Here is a 13708-nt window from a genome sequence, read left to right on the forward strand (position 1 = left end):
CATTGGCCAGTGACTCTAATTTTAATATCCACTATTCCCTATCTTCAGCCCTGGCTGAGGCTGAAATTCTGTCAACAATGTCAAGTTCCAGATGTGTCATTCCACATTTGTTGTTACGATGAAAAGTAATCTTTAAAAGGATAAAAGAAGGAAAATCAATCTGTGAACTGCAACCTAAAAGTTATCTGCAATTTCTCAGCCTCCAATTAATTACAAGATGATCATGAATCCCAATGATAATAATTTTAAATCTCTTTGCCCTTTCACATAATGCTTGCCTGATATGGAGTGCTTCAACTTGTGACGTGGCTGTCATTTGGCTCAAAGTATTCACTGGCCGTGGGCAAGGAATTGGTTTTAATGCATGTCTAGGTTCTATTGGAAATGACTGCTTTACCAACATTCTCATATATGCTGTCTATCAGGGTTGCTGTTAACTCCAAACCTTAAACCACATGGTTTGGAGCATGGTAATGTTTAGAGGAGTAGAGATCATCATATAATTATATTTCTCCATGTTTGTGTAGGGTCAGAATGGAAAACCAGGAAAACGAGGTCGTAAAGGCGAGCAAGGATTCCACGGTCCAAAGGTGGTCACCAGAAATTTAGTATTTAACCATTCCTCTCACACTGTAGAAACCTTCTGTTTGACTGTTTCAGTTTGAATTCTGCAGTTTTGTTCATTTCTCAACCCCTGTCTGTCTCCAGGATAAATGCACATGCTTCTTCTTCCCACTTAATTCCTGCTTCCCTTAAAATGCCAATTCTTACTTTTATATTTGTGACTTTATTCACATGACCTCAAGTTCTAAATCTGTCCTCACTCAGCACCATAACCATATGTGCCAGATTTTTGGGGTAAAACCAATCTTGGATATTGTGAGAAAGCAATGTGGTTAACAATCATGTTGTTCTGTTTTGATGAATGCAATGGTAATGTCTCTTCAACTAGAGGGGCAGAAAGATTGCCCAAACTGCCTTGTTGGTAAAAGGAATAAGTGATTCGGGATTTCCTACAGTGTATTTAAGTATAAAAACTAATACTGCTTCAAATTTAATAGATGAGTTGGCTTGAGTGGATGATAACACAGTTTGATCTATGCTTGAAGATTTGAGAGTGTGCCTTAATTAACTAAGACTGTTGCTATGGTACTTCATCGCATAAATAACTTGTGTAGCACAATTTAAGACACTGGATGTCCCAAAGCTTAAGAGTCAATGAGTAAATTTCGAAATATTGTCGAAAGGATGAGCAGATAGTTTAGATTAGATTACTTAGTGTGGAAACAGGCCCTTCGGCCCAACAAGTCCACACCGACCCACCGAAGCGCAACCCACCCACACCCCTACATTTACCCCTTACCTAACACTACGGGCAATTTAGCATGGCCAATTCACCTGACCCACACATCTTTGGACTGTGGGAGGAAACCGGAGCACCCGGAGGAAACCCACACAGACACTGGGAGAACGTGCAAACTCCACACAGTCAGTCGCCTGAGGCGGGAATTTAATCCGGGTCTCTGGCGCTGTGAGGCAGCAGTGCTAACCACTATGCCACCGTGCCGCCCACCAATTTGTGTTTTGTGACATTGATGGATGAGACATTGTCCAGGACACAGGAGCTAATTCCCTGCTCTTCTTTAATGTGGTGCCATTGATTCCTTTATGGCCACCTGAGAGGGCACAGAGAACCTCAGGTTCACTTACCCGTAAACACTCCACTAGGATAGACAACTCATAAAATATACAGGACTTTTGGCTGGAGCATAGGAGTGGCCAGGAGAGGATCAGAGATATGTCTGTGTGCATGTTCCCCAGTCAATTAAGGTCTCAGGGCAGGTGGATGAAGTTGCTAAGAACGCATATGAGATACTTGCATTAATTAGCTGAGACATAGCATTTAAAAGCAGGAAGATTATGCTGGAATATATAAAATCTTAAGCACAGCTAAGATGTACCTGATGAAGGGCTTATGCCCGAAATGTTGACTCTCCTGCCCCTCGGATGTTGCCTGACCTGCTGTGCTTTTCCAGTGCCACACTTTTCAACTCTGATCTCCAACATCTGCAGTCCTCACTTTCCCTCACAGCTAGGATATTGTGTGCTAGAATTGGAATCCACACTATAGGAGAGATGTGATGGCACTGGAAAGGGTGCAGCAGAGATTTATCAGGATGTTACCTGGACTAGAGAGTTTTAAGTTATGAAGAGGAATTGGATAGTCTAGGCTTATGTTCCTTGAGGAGACTGAGGAGGGACGTGATTGAGATGTCTAAAATTATGAGGGGCGTAGATAGGTGGACAGGTAGAAACTTTTCCCTTTGATGGAGGGGTCAAAGCCCAGGGGAATTTAAATTTAAGGTATGGGGCAGGAGGATTAGCAGGGATGTGAGGACTTTTTTCATTCAGACGGTGATAGGAATATGGAATTCATTGTCTGCAAGGATAGAAGAGGAGTCATAAACCCTCATAAAATTTAATAAGCTTTTAGGTACATGGGCCAAGTGTTAGAAAATGGAATTTGAATAATTAGGTGCTTGTTTTTGACTGGAGCAGACTTGATAAGACAAAGGGCCTTTTTCTGTGCTGTAGACCACAATGTCTCCATGACTTTATCCTTTGCTCTAAGACAATACTGTTACCTACATATTGTGTGAACTCTGAATGCATTGCATAATACCTATAATTTGGGTTGCTCTGAGGCAAAGCGGTTACTGATTGTAATTATCTAAGATAATCATCAAATTCTACATTAATTGAGTAGATGTGGGTCTAGATGTAAAGGACATAACAAGGGTGTCACCCACCAGCAGTAGAGCTAGTGTGCACCCTCTCTCACTTCTTCTTTTATGAAAGCCTGTAATTGGACAGTGGTGGGCCTTCTCAGAAATCAGCAACTATTGAGGGCTTCTGTCCAAACAGAAATTGGAGTCTAATTTTGAACAGCAGCACCACCATGAGACTGTGGCTGCTGCTGGTAAGACACCCGTCTGAAATCAAAGATCATCATTGGATGTCAAACCACAAGAAGAAAGAGAGTGGGGTTTTCTGGGGAAGGGTGACTTTCAACAGTGCCCCTTTTATCTGATAGAGTCATAGACATGTACAGCATGGAAACAGACCTTTGAGTCCAACCCATCCACGCCAACCAGATATCCCAACCCAATCTAGTCCCACCTGTCAGCATATCCAATAGGCACTGAATATCCTTGAAAGAATGACTCCAATCCCCAAGCCAGGAGCTCACAATCAACCTCAACACTGCATAGGTAGTTTGTTATGCTCTCTGCATGACAAGCTCCATATCTATCACTAGACTAACATTACTGGCAGTGGGATGAGATCCTTAAGCTAAAATTAATTTCTCAATTAAAGGTTTAATTTAATGATAGGCCAGAAAGACTGTCCATGGGCTTTGCCACTCCAGGCCTAATAGCAGGAGATGGGAATGCAGCAAAATGCCAATTCACTCACCTCCCACCACTGCCAAACTTGTCACGGGACAGGGATTAAATTCTGCACTTTGTATTTTCTGCCTATTGCATTAAATGCATTCCTGAGAACACTAAGATTATCCATTGGAAGGAAAGATCACAAATGAGCCATAAAAATTGCAATGATTTTTATTTGTCCTTTTAAAGCATTTGAAGCTGGCCTGATATAGGTTTGAGTTGGTCCTTATCTAATGGTAGGAATAGTGTTTATATATGACAGAGACTTTTCTCTCTGGTCTATGGATTATTAAATCAAGGTATTGATTATTATTTATTATAATGCAACATTGACCTGTACTTATGCCATCAATTCCCAACTGCTGCCTTTTCACTTGTTACAGGGACCACCAGGTTCAGCTGGTCCTTCGGGTCTTAAAGGAGAACAAGGAGCTCGAGGTCAACAGGTTTGTCTTGCATCTGAATCCTGTTATGTTGGTGGTGTGTGTAGGTTTAAGGCTAGTTTGAAAAGCTATTCTGTTGAACTATTGTGTTGGAAACAACAGGCTAAATTAGAAATTGGATGGATATGTATCTTCATGTATGTGTACAATGGGTGTCAGTAGCATGCTTCAAGGCAAAGTATTATTCTGCTCTTTCACTAAAGATTGACTGTATGAGCTGCAGACAGTGAGCAATAATGGATTAGAAATGCAGGACATTCATGCAAAACCCATACATAGGTTAAGTAATTCAATGAAAATAGTAAGACTTTTGTTTTTCTCTACATTGAATCTTTACCACATTTGCAAATTGAAAATATAATTTGCCACAGTGCAATTAATATTTCGAGCATGTTGCTGTGATTCCACTCATGTTCTGTGCATCTTGCATCTTCAATATATTTTCACATCGAACTGTGAAGCAGTAAACACACTTTCAAAAAGCTTGGACTTCTGAAAGAAAATCTGTCTTGATTAAATAAGATTTTAAACATGGGGATTATGTGGGTAAAATTCAACAAGGACATCATATTAGTCCATATAAGAAACTCCACCTGATATTCAGTCCCATTAACTTCAACAGAACTGAATGTCTGACAGTCAAACATTCTAGCTGCTTGGAAACTTCTCCCTCATCAGCCCCACAGAAGTCTAGAATGTTTGTATTCTTTTGCAGGATGTTAGAATTACTGACAAGGCCAGAATTTGTTGCCTTTGCCAAATGCTGCCTTGATGTCAATGTGTGGCATTAAGGACCCCTTGCAAAACTGATGTCAATGTAAATTGGGAAAACCTCTCTGCTAGTCAGAGTCATACCTCGTACAAAGGGAGAATAGAAGTTAGTTGTGGTTGGTGAAAGTCAATCATCTTAGTCCAAGGACATTACTATAGTAATTCCCCAGGTTAGTGCTCTAAGCCCAATCATCTTCGGCTCCTTCATCAATAACCTTCTCTTCATTACAAGGTCAGAAATGGGGATGTCCACTATTGATTTCACAATGTTCAGCAATTCATGCTTGCAACTCCTCAGACATTAAACCAGTCCATGTCCAAATGTAGCAAGGCCTGGACAACACTTAGATATGTGTTGATAGGTAACAAGCATCATTCATGCCACACAAATGCCAGGCATTGACCATCTCAAATGAAAGTGAATTCAATCCTGGACTTCTTATCCCTGGACATTCAATGGCATCAACATTGCCACATCCCCTTCTACCAGCATCAAAGCATGACCATAAGATGATAAATTCTTCATTAAGATGGAAAGTGAAGAAGTCAAACTCAAAACTATAGTCCTGTATTCAAATAAAGGGAACAGTGTAGCACAAATTGGCAAGGATGGATTGGGGAATCTTACTAAAACGTTTGATGGTGGATAGGCAATGGCTAATATTGAAACCACGTATGAATGAATCACAATTATTAATTTATGTCTAGTGCAGAAATAAATGAGGAAAGGTGACTCAACATGTCTTACAAAACAACAAGTTGGGGATAATATTAGACCCAAATTGCAGACATATAAAATTGTCAGAAAAAGTAGCAAGCCTGAGGTATGGGAATATTTCAGAATTCAGAAAAACAGGACAAAGGTTTTATTACGAAAAGGAAAATCAAGCCTGTGTGTAAAATTGCAAGAACACAAAAACCGACCACAGAAAATTCTATGCGAAAAGAGAAAGATTAATAAAGACAAATGCAGGGCCCTTGCGGTCAGAAATGTGGGAAATTATAAAGGGGAACAAAGAAATAGAAGAAGAGTTGCACACATTCTAATATGAAGACAAGTGAACACAAGAAATTTCCTAGAAATATTAGGGAAAGTGTCTAAAGAAAGAGCAGAATTGAACCATTATTATAAGAAAAAGATAGTGGATATGTGTGAGCACCACTACTTGTAAGTTCCCCTTCAAGCCACATGTCAGCCTGACTCAAAAATATATCATTTTTCCTTCAATGTTGCTGGGTCAAAAATTCTGGAACTGTCTTCCCAACAACATTATGGATGTACCTACAGCACAAAGGCTGCAGCAGTTCAAGACGGCAACTCACCATCACCACCTTAGTTAGGGATAAACAATAATAACTGGCCCAGCGTAAACATACTGGTCCACAGAATGAATAAATATAAATAAGAAGTTGTTCTCTAGTAAGTTCCAAGACTTTGACTGAGCAACAGGTTATGTAGCTCCAAGTCAGAATGGTGCATGGCTTAGAGGGTATCTTAGAGGGTTGGTGGAACTCCTCACTGCCCACTCCCCTTATCCGTCTAGGTGGCTGAAGTCACATGTTATTATATACATATGTACAACCATATACATTAAGAGCAGGAGTAGACCATTATGTCCCTTAGACTGCTTTATTATTCAATAAGATCTTGGCTGATCTGATTGTGGTCTCAGCTTTACATTTGCATCAATCCTCAATAGTCTCTGACTCAAGGTTCTATCTACCTCTTCCTTAAAAAAGCCAAACACAGAGAGAGAATTTCTCCTCACCCCTATCTTAAATTGAACAACCTTTACTTTTGTGCTGTTGCTTCGAGACCTAGTCTCTTCCAATGTGCTTCCTTCTCTTATCAAAACTTATCTGACTACTTACTTCATATATTCTTTTGACTTTGCTCCATCAAGTTTTGAAATTGTTGTAAAAAAGTTCAAATAAACAGATGCACACATTTATTAAAATAACTTGAGTGCAGAATGCCTTGAGAATGTGTTATGCATTCAAGAGTTAACATGACAAACCATCACTCAATCATTTCACCTGCTCTTAATAGCAAAACTGACTGGTAACTAGGACCCAGTATTTGCACGTTATTTATATTCATGAGGTACTTACCAAACGTTATTCAACACTAGATCCTTTAATCTTTCTTTTATAGAGAAAATGACATCCGATTCCTTATGAATTTGCATCTGTGTATCTGTTATATGTTCTGTCTCCAGGATGTGGGTGTTGCTGGTTAACCAGCATTTATTGCAAGTCTCTAATTGCCCTTGAGTGATTATGTTCAGAAAATGAAAACATTTGTTCACAACTTTTTTCTACCAGACATTTCCATTCTCATGTTAAATTAGCATTTTAAATGCAATGGCATGAATAAGAAAAGTTTTTTAAACATTTTATATTTTTATATTTACACTGCATGTTTTTACCTTGCTAAACAATTATTAAGTCAAAGCTAAATAAAAAGGATTGCTTATACATATGTAATTGATATTTCTTTGTCCCAATCATATGACAGGGCCCACCAGGAAGTCAAGGACAGAGCGGACTTGATGGCATCATTGGATTAAAAGGGCAAAATGTATGTAATATCTCTTACTTATCTCACATATTCATATTAATTAATATGTAGTAATTAATATGTGCCTGATTCGTAGTAATTAATATGTGCCAGAACACTTCCTATTGTTCACCATTGTTTTCAGCAGCTTTAAGCTGCTCCTTTTCAGAAACCAAGAATTTTTTGATATCTAAAAACCAGGACATCAACTAACAATGTATCTGCTCTAGGCGAGGCACATTCATAACACTTGTTAAAATATATTTCCAAGAATACACAAAGTAAAATACATACTGATATTTAACACAAACAGTACTTGCTCTTTCTTTGTTTTAAACTGTTTCGTCTGCATTGTTTTTGGTATTTTCCCAGACATGTGAGTTTACAATTTAAATACACTCATAAATACAAAACAAGATTAAAGCTCACCATCAGTAGTTTTCCAAACTGAAAGTATGAGGCAAAAATCAGGAAGCTGGAAAGTGAAGGACTCATCAAACCATTTCAGTTTGCAGAATGGGCAGCACCAGTCATATTGATTGTGAAGCCCAATGGGTCGGTTTGCTTTTGTGGGTATTTTAAACAAATGCTAAATTGCTCCTCTTAGCTGAATAAATAGCACAATCCCTCGCATGGAGGACATATATGCAAAGCTGGCAGGAGGCTGTCCTTTGCAAAGCTGAATATGAGCCTTGTGTATTTGCAATTGCCTTTAGATGAGCATTCCCAGAAATATGCTACAATTAATACTCATAAGTGTTTGTACCAATATATGAGGCTGACAGTTGGAGTATCATCAGCCTGTGCAATTGTTCAGTGGATGATGGAGAACATTTTACCAGGTCTACCCCAGGTCGCCATTTATCGAGGTAAAGTGCTAATATTAGGGAAGACCAATAAGGAGCACTTAAGTAACTTGGACATAGTTCTTAGAATTTATTCCTAGGCAAGAATATGCCTTAGAACGGAAAATGTGTGTTCCAAGCACCCCACGTTATCTAGTTTGGTTACAGAGTTGATAAGACCTAGTTACACCTGTTAGAAGATAAAGTGCGGGAGTCAAAGGCACGCTGACTCGCATATCGGTATCAGATCTTGGGTCTTTCCTTGATCTGCTGAACAATTATGGAAAGTTCATCCATAACTCGGTCTCCATCCTAGCACCTTTGCATCAACTCTTAAAAAAGGGTCAGCCTTGGAAATGGTTGCAAAACCAAACCATAGCTTTCAGGGAAGTGAAGAAACAGCTATCATTCTTGAGAGTATTGGCACACCATGATCCCAAGCAAGATCTGGTATTGATAAACAATGACTCTCTGTGCATCATCGGGGTAGTAATAGCTCATAGGTGGGCCAATGGAGAGGAACGCCCAATAGCATATGCACCCAGAGCTTTGTCTAATGTAGTGTATAAATTTGCCCACATACAGAAGGAAGGTTTGGTGGTCACATTTGGAGTCAAGAAGTTCCACCAATACCTTTACAGATGTAAATTTGTAAGAGGATAAGGTAATTCTGCCCATAGCTTCAGGCCGAATTCAGCAGTGGGCTCTGATACTAAGTACATGTAATTACAAGTTGGAACATTTGGTCTGGGAGACCAAGTAGCAAATGCAGAGGCATTGAGCTGACTCCTGTTGGCAGGTGCACTGCCGGTGGTACCACCACTGGAAGAGTCCATAAAGGTTTTTAATTTTCTGAGTTAAAAATCATACAACTCCAGGTTATAGTCAACAGGCTTATTTGTATTACAAAGTGGCCTTAGCTTCTTTGATAGTCCCTAGACCTTCCTGAAAAAACACATCTGGGGCTTAGTGAGAAGATGTGTTGTATGATTGTAGCTCAGTTGAGGTTCTGAATGTGGGTTTGCTCACTGAGCGGGAAGGTTCATTTCCAGACGTTTCGTCACCCTGCTAGGTAACATCTTCAATGGGCCTCAGGCGAAGCACTGCTGATAAGTCCTGCTTTTTATTTATATGTTTGGGTTTCTTTGGGTTGGTGATGTCATTTCCTGCAGTGATGTCATTTTCTGTGGTGAAATCACTACCTGTTCTTTTTCTCAGAGGGTGGTGGATGGGGTCTAACTCGATGTGTTTGTTGATAAAGTTCCGGTTGGAATGCCATGCTTCTAGAAAGTCTCTGTTTGGCTTGTCCTAGGATGGATGTGTTGTCCCAGTCAAAGTGGTGCCCTTCCTAGATGGGATCTACCACCCCTTGAGAAATAGAACAGGAAGTGACTTCACCACAGGAAATGACATCACCCACCCAAAGAAACCCAAACCTATAAATAGAAGCAGGACTTATCAGCAGTGCTTTGCCTGAGGCCCACGGAAGATGTTACCTAGTTGGGTGACAAAATGTCTAGAAATGAACCTTCCAGCTCAGCGAACAAACCTACATCCAGAACATCTAGGTATTTAATTAGGACTTCACTCAGGCAGCCTTTTTCTAAACAAAAGCCAATAAATGTGAATCTTTCTCAGTCAATTTCACCCCATCAAGCTTGGGCCTGAACATTTTACTACAATCCGTGCTAATTGAACCAACTACTTCTCATAAAAGACTGAGACCAAAGTTGTACCTTTAACCTGTAACTGCTCCCTGGTACAGGATCTCAGTCTACTTAAGATCTTGTGCAAACTTAAGGGTTGGAGTTCAGAGTCAATTTTGTTAAAGATTACTTCTGTGATCACTGAAATGGCAGTGCTATTATCAACCTCCATTAGAACTGGGTGACCACTTAACCAAATATTTATTTTGATTGATTTTGATTTGTCTGTTGCTAAGCAATGTAACTATTCCAAACAAAATATATGGAGCACTTTCCAGGGTGTGTATTCTGCTGGATACCAGCCTATGAGTTCTCTTACTCATTCCAGGTCCAGTAGGACTCTTGCCAACTCAAGTCTGCATACCGGCAGTAACTAGAATGGCTTGCCAGCCCAGATCCTAAAGAAAATGTTCACTGTTTGCCTAGGCTTGGCTTTGTTTAGGGGTTTTACTGTGGGCTGACCTAGAGTCCCTCTGATCAGGATATGTCCTGAGTGAGGCCATGCAATTGCCTTCACTCATGTGGTATCCCCTAAGCTCAGTTGGAATGGTGAGGGTTTCCACTACCATTGGGGTAACCTGTAGCTCACATGCTCCACCTGCTGCATTTTCCAATGATAAAGCCAGTTGTAGTGCCTGACTGAAGTCCAGTTGGGCTTCAGTTATTAGGTGCTTTTGCATGGTTACATTATTAATCCCACATACCAAACAATCTCTTAGTATCTCATTAAGGGCTAAACCAAAGTCACGGACCACTGCTGGTCATCTTAACCTCATCAAAATTCCGAACATAGTTTCCCAAGTTCTTGAACTGCCGCTTAGTGCCAATAGCACCTCAGAATTAGAGGAGGTATGGAGCCATAATATTCCTTAACTGAATCTGTCAAGTCTTGAATGGTTTTCATATATGGTGCCTCCGGGAAAGTTACCCTTCTAATAACCAAACGAGCTGCGAGTACACAATCCATCAGTAGAATCACTCATTGCTTTTCATCTGCCCCCCAATGTCATTTGCCTGGAAAAAATAATGCATTCTTTATTAGGCTTCAGGCTTTTGCCCAAAACATCCATTTCTCTGCTCCTCGGATGCTGCCTGACCTGCTGTGATTTTCCAGCACCACTCTAATCTAGACTCTGATCTGTAATCCTCACTTTTTCCCAGTCTTCAGCAGGATCAAGTGAGTCAAGCTTCCCAAATAATGACATGATGCCAGAACTGCTTACCCCCAACTCAGAGACTACTGTTGTGAACAAATTTCTTCAGGAATGTGTTTTTCTCTCATTGCCACTGAGATAAGTCCACAGAGGCCAGTATCTTGTCACCAACTCACCCTTTATTTACACATGGAGAGTCCTTGACACTGATCCACCCACCTCAGAGCTAACTCTCTGAGTGAGCAGAACCACTGACATTCCTGTTTACATCTGTCAGCCAGGGCTATCTGATTGGACCAGATTAACAGCCCCAATCAGGGAACTCATACTCTGAGGTCCTCCAGGCTGACCTGGTTACAATCATTATGGTGCTCTTTACTGCTCCAGCCCCTGTGGTGAAGAGATCCAAGACTTTTGTTTGAAAGAGAATTTCAGGAATTGAACCAAGTGAAATTGAAGGAATGATGATGTATTTCTAACTTAGAATAGAGTGTGATTTAGAGAGATCCTTGCATGCAGTGGTGTTCTCCTGAATCTGCTGCCCTTATCATTCTGGATAATAGATTTTAATGGAACAGGGGAGGGCAATCTAAGGAGCCTTGGTGAGTGATTGGTGTACTCTGTTGACTGTGACTTAGTAAATGGTTCAATCTCACCTCTTGTCTCGGCAAGTTGAGAGTTTGAAACCCACTTGGGAACATGAGCACAAAAAACAGGAGGCCATTGAAAGGGCCAGCATGAGAGAGTCCCACTCTGTTGGAAGCACAGCCTTTGAAGTGAGACATGAAACTCTGTCCTCTTTGATGGAGGTCAAAGGTGTCTTGGCACTCTTTTCCAAGAAGGGGAAAGGATCTTCTTCTTGGTAGCTTGGCTATTTATGTATGCCTTACTAACATCACATTGTCAAGTCACTAAACAAATTATTTTAAAAGGAAATATGAAATCTGGTGCCTGCCTTCATTAATGGGATTTATTTAACAGGGTGAACCAGGAAATCGAGGAGAGAAAGGTGAAAGGGGACCAGTGGGACCCCGTGGGCTAATGGTGAGCTTGTTTTCTTTTATGTATAAAATCTTTATGCTTGATCTCATGTGAAAAATGTGTGGCTAATGGTCAGGAACTGGAAATAAAGTGACAGACCTGCTCCCTACTCACCAATGGAAGTTCACACAGGTAATTCAATTTCCTACTGTGAGAGTTCAGCAGAAATTGTGGACGGATTAAGTAAGCGGTTCACCCCATCATTTCTCCAGGAGTTTGTGGCTTACGCCAGCATTATGGCAGAAAATCTCAAAATCCTCTCAGAAGATTCACCCTGCATCATACAGAGATGCAACGAGAAAGAGCTGGTGGACAGGAAAAGCCAGCTGATAATGAGCACCCTACAGTTGCACAGTCAATCATGTGAGGCAGGCAGATCCTGTGTGAGATCGTATGTCAAAAAGTCTAGATTAGAGGTCAGCTGATTGGACCTGGCGTTCGAAATTCCTGTCAATGTGAAACAAAATGTTGTCATTTTGGACATTTTCTGATCAAGACTTCACAATTCGGCTGCGAATATCTAAATCTATGTAATGGATTACGCATTTTTCTGAAAGACTTGTTGCCCTCAATTTTTCCCTCAGCTTTCACCCCTCTTAGTCCTGAATTGTTGATGTGCTGAGACACAACACAGCGGATGTCTGGCACCTTGCAGCTCATCTTAAAAATGGCGATTACGACAGTATGGAAATAACGATTTGGAAAAGGCCATCCAGCCAGGCACAGTAATGTTGCAATTATGTGCCATGAGTCCACCTCAGTATGTTTCCATACACTAGCTGTCATATAATCTTAATAGAGCTTCAAAAAAAGTCTAAAACATTGCATGTGCCTGGATGGTTTATGTTGGCTGGTTGTACAAGTACAAAAGCAAAACCATTTGTAGTGTTCCTTAATACTGCCCAGATGAAATCCATGAGTGGCACAGGAAAGGCCTGGTCACCCCAACCTGTATTGTTCATGCAAAGTGAAATCTTCTGTTGGTAACAGACATCTTGGACACTTGACAGCTGGTGAAGCCAAGCCACATGTTTTCAAGTAGATCCTCCCCACCTTGAAGCACTCAGTTACATAGCAGACCTTTCCCAGTGTGCAACCCCTCACATCCTCCCCGGCATCAAGGAGCCTAGAGGTGGAGGTTGCGTCCAGTCACCTCTTCTGTACTCAGCACTGCTGCAGGAGTGATAGTGGCCATTGCTGGTACTGCACTGACTGATGCCTTGCATTGAGGAGATGCTCAGGCCGCAAGTAGCAAAGAATGGCAGAGGGCTGGCAATAAGGGGCAGGTGGGTGGCTCTCAGCAGCCTATCAAGTTTCTCAGTGCCCTCCAGCAAATACTTCAAATTGTCACACTCACAGCATTATTGAGCGACTAAATGCTCTTGCTGCCATTAAACTCAGTCCGGCGAGGGTACAAGATTTTGCCCATCGTGTCGAAACCAATGAATTTCTGTGCAAGGTGCACCGACACCATAGATTTAAATTTTAGCCCCTGTAAAGGCTGGGATCCAGATGGCAGAAGCTAAAAGTAGCCCTTCCTGTTCACGTACAGAATGACCAGTTCCAACAAGCCCCCAGGCAAGTTTTACAGAGGAGGAACGACAGGTACCTGCCACTTAAAACCAATTAACGGAAGTGGTTGGAGATCATCCAGTTGGCGTTCAGGTTAAACTGTGAGAAGGTGGCTTCCCTAGGGCGGACAACATTCCAGACAGGCCTTGGGGAGGCCTTCC

The 13708-nt window shown here is 41.1% G+C and overlaps 1 protein-coding gene across 1 annotated transcript in view; it reads left to right on the forward strand.

The window, feature by feature from the left end:
- Nucleotides 1-13708, forward strand: part of LOC132832153 (collagen alpha-3(VI) chain-like) — a 118307-nt gene that overhangs the window by 81430 nt on the left and 23169 nt on the right. The window contains exons 18-21 of the mRNA XM_060849902.1: nucleotides 528-590; nucleotides 3839-3901; nucleotides 7188-7250; nucleotides 11916-11978. Coding sequence (XP_060705885.1) covers nucleotides 528-590; nucleotides 3839-3901; nucleotides 7188-7250; nucleotides 11916-11978 — 252 coding nt within the window. The remainder of the gene's footprint in view (nucleotides 1-527; nucleotides 591-3838; nucleotides 3902-7187; nucleotides 7251-11915; nucleotides 11979-13708) is intronic.

The sequence above is a fragment of the Hemiscyllium ocellatum genome, chromosome 34 (assembly GCF_020745735.1).
Source record: "Hemiscyllium ocellatum isolate sHemOce1 chromosome 34, sHemOce1.pat.X.cur, whole genome shotgun sequence".
Taxonomy (NCBI): Eukaryota; Metazoa; Chordata; class Chondrichthyes; order Orectolobiformes; family Hemiscylliidae; genus Hemiscyllium; species Hemiscyllium ocellatum.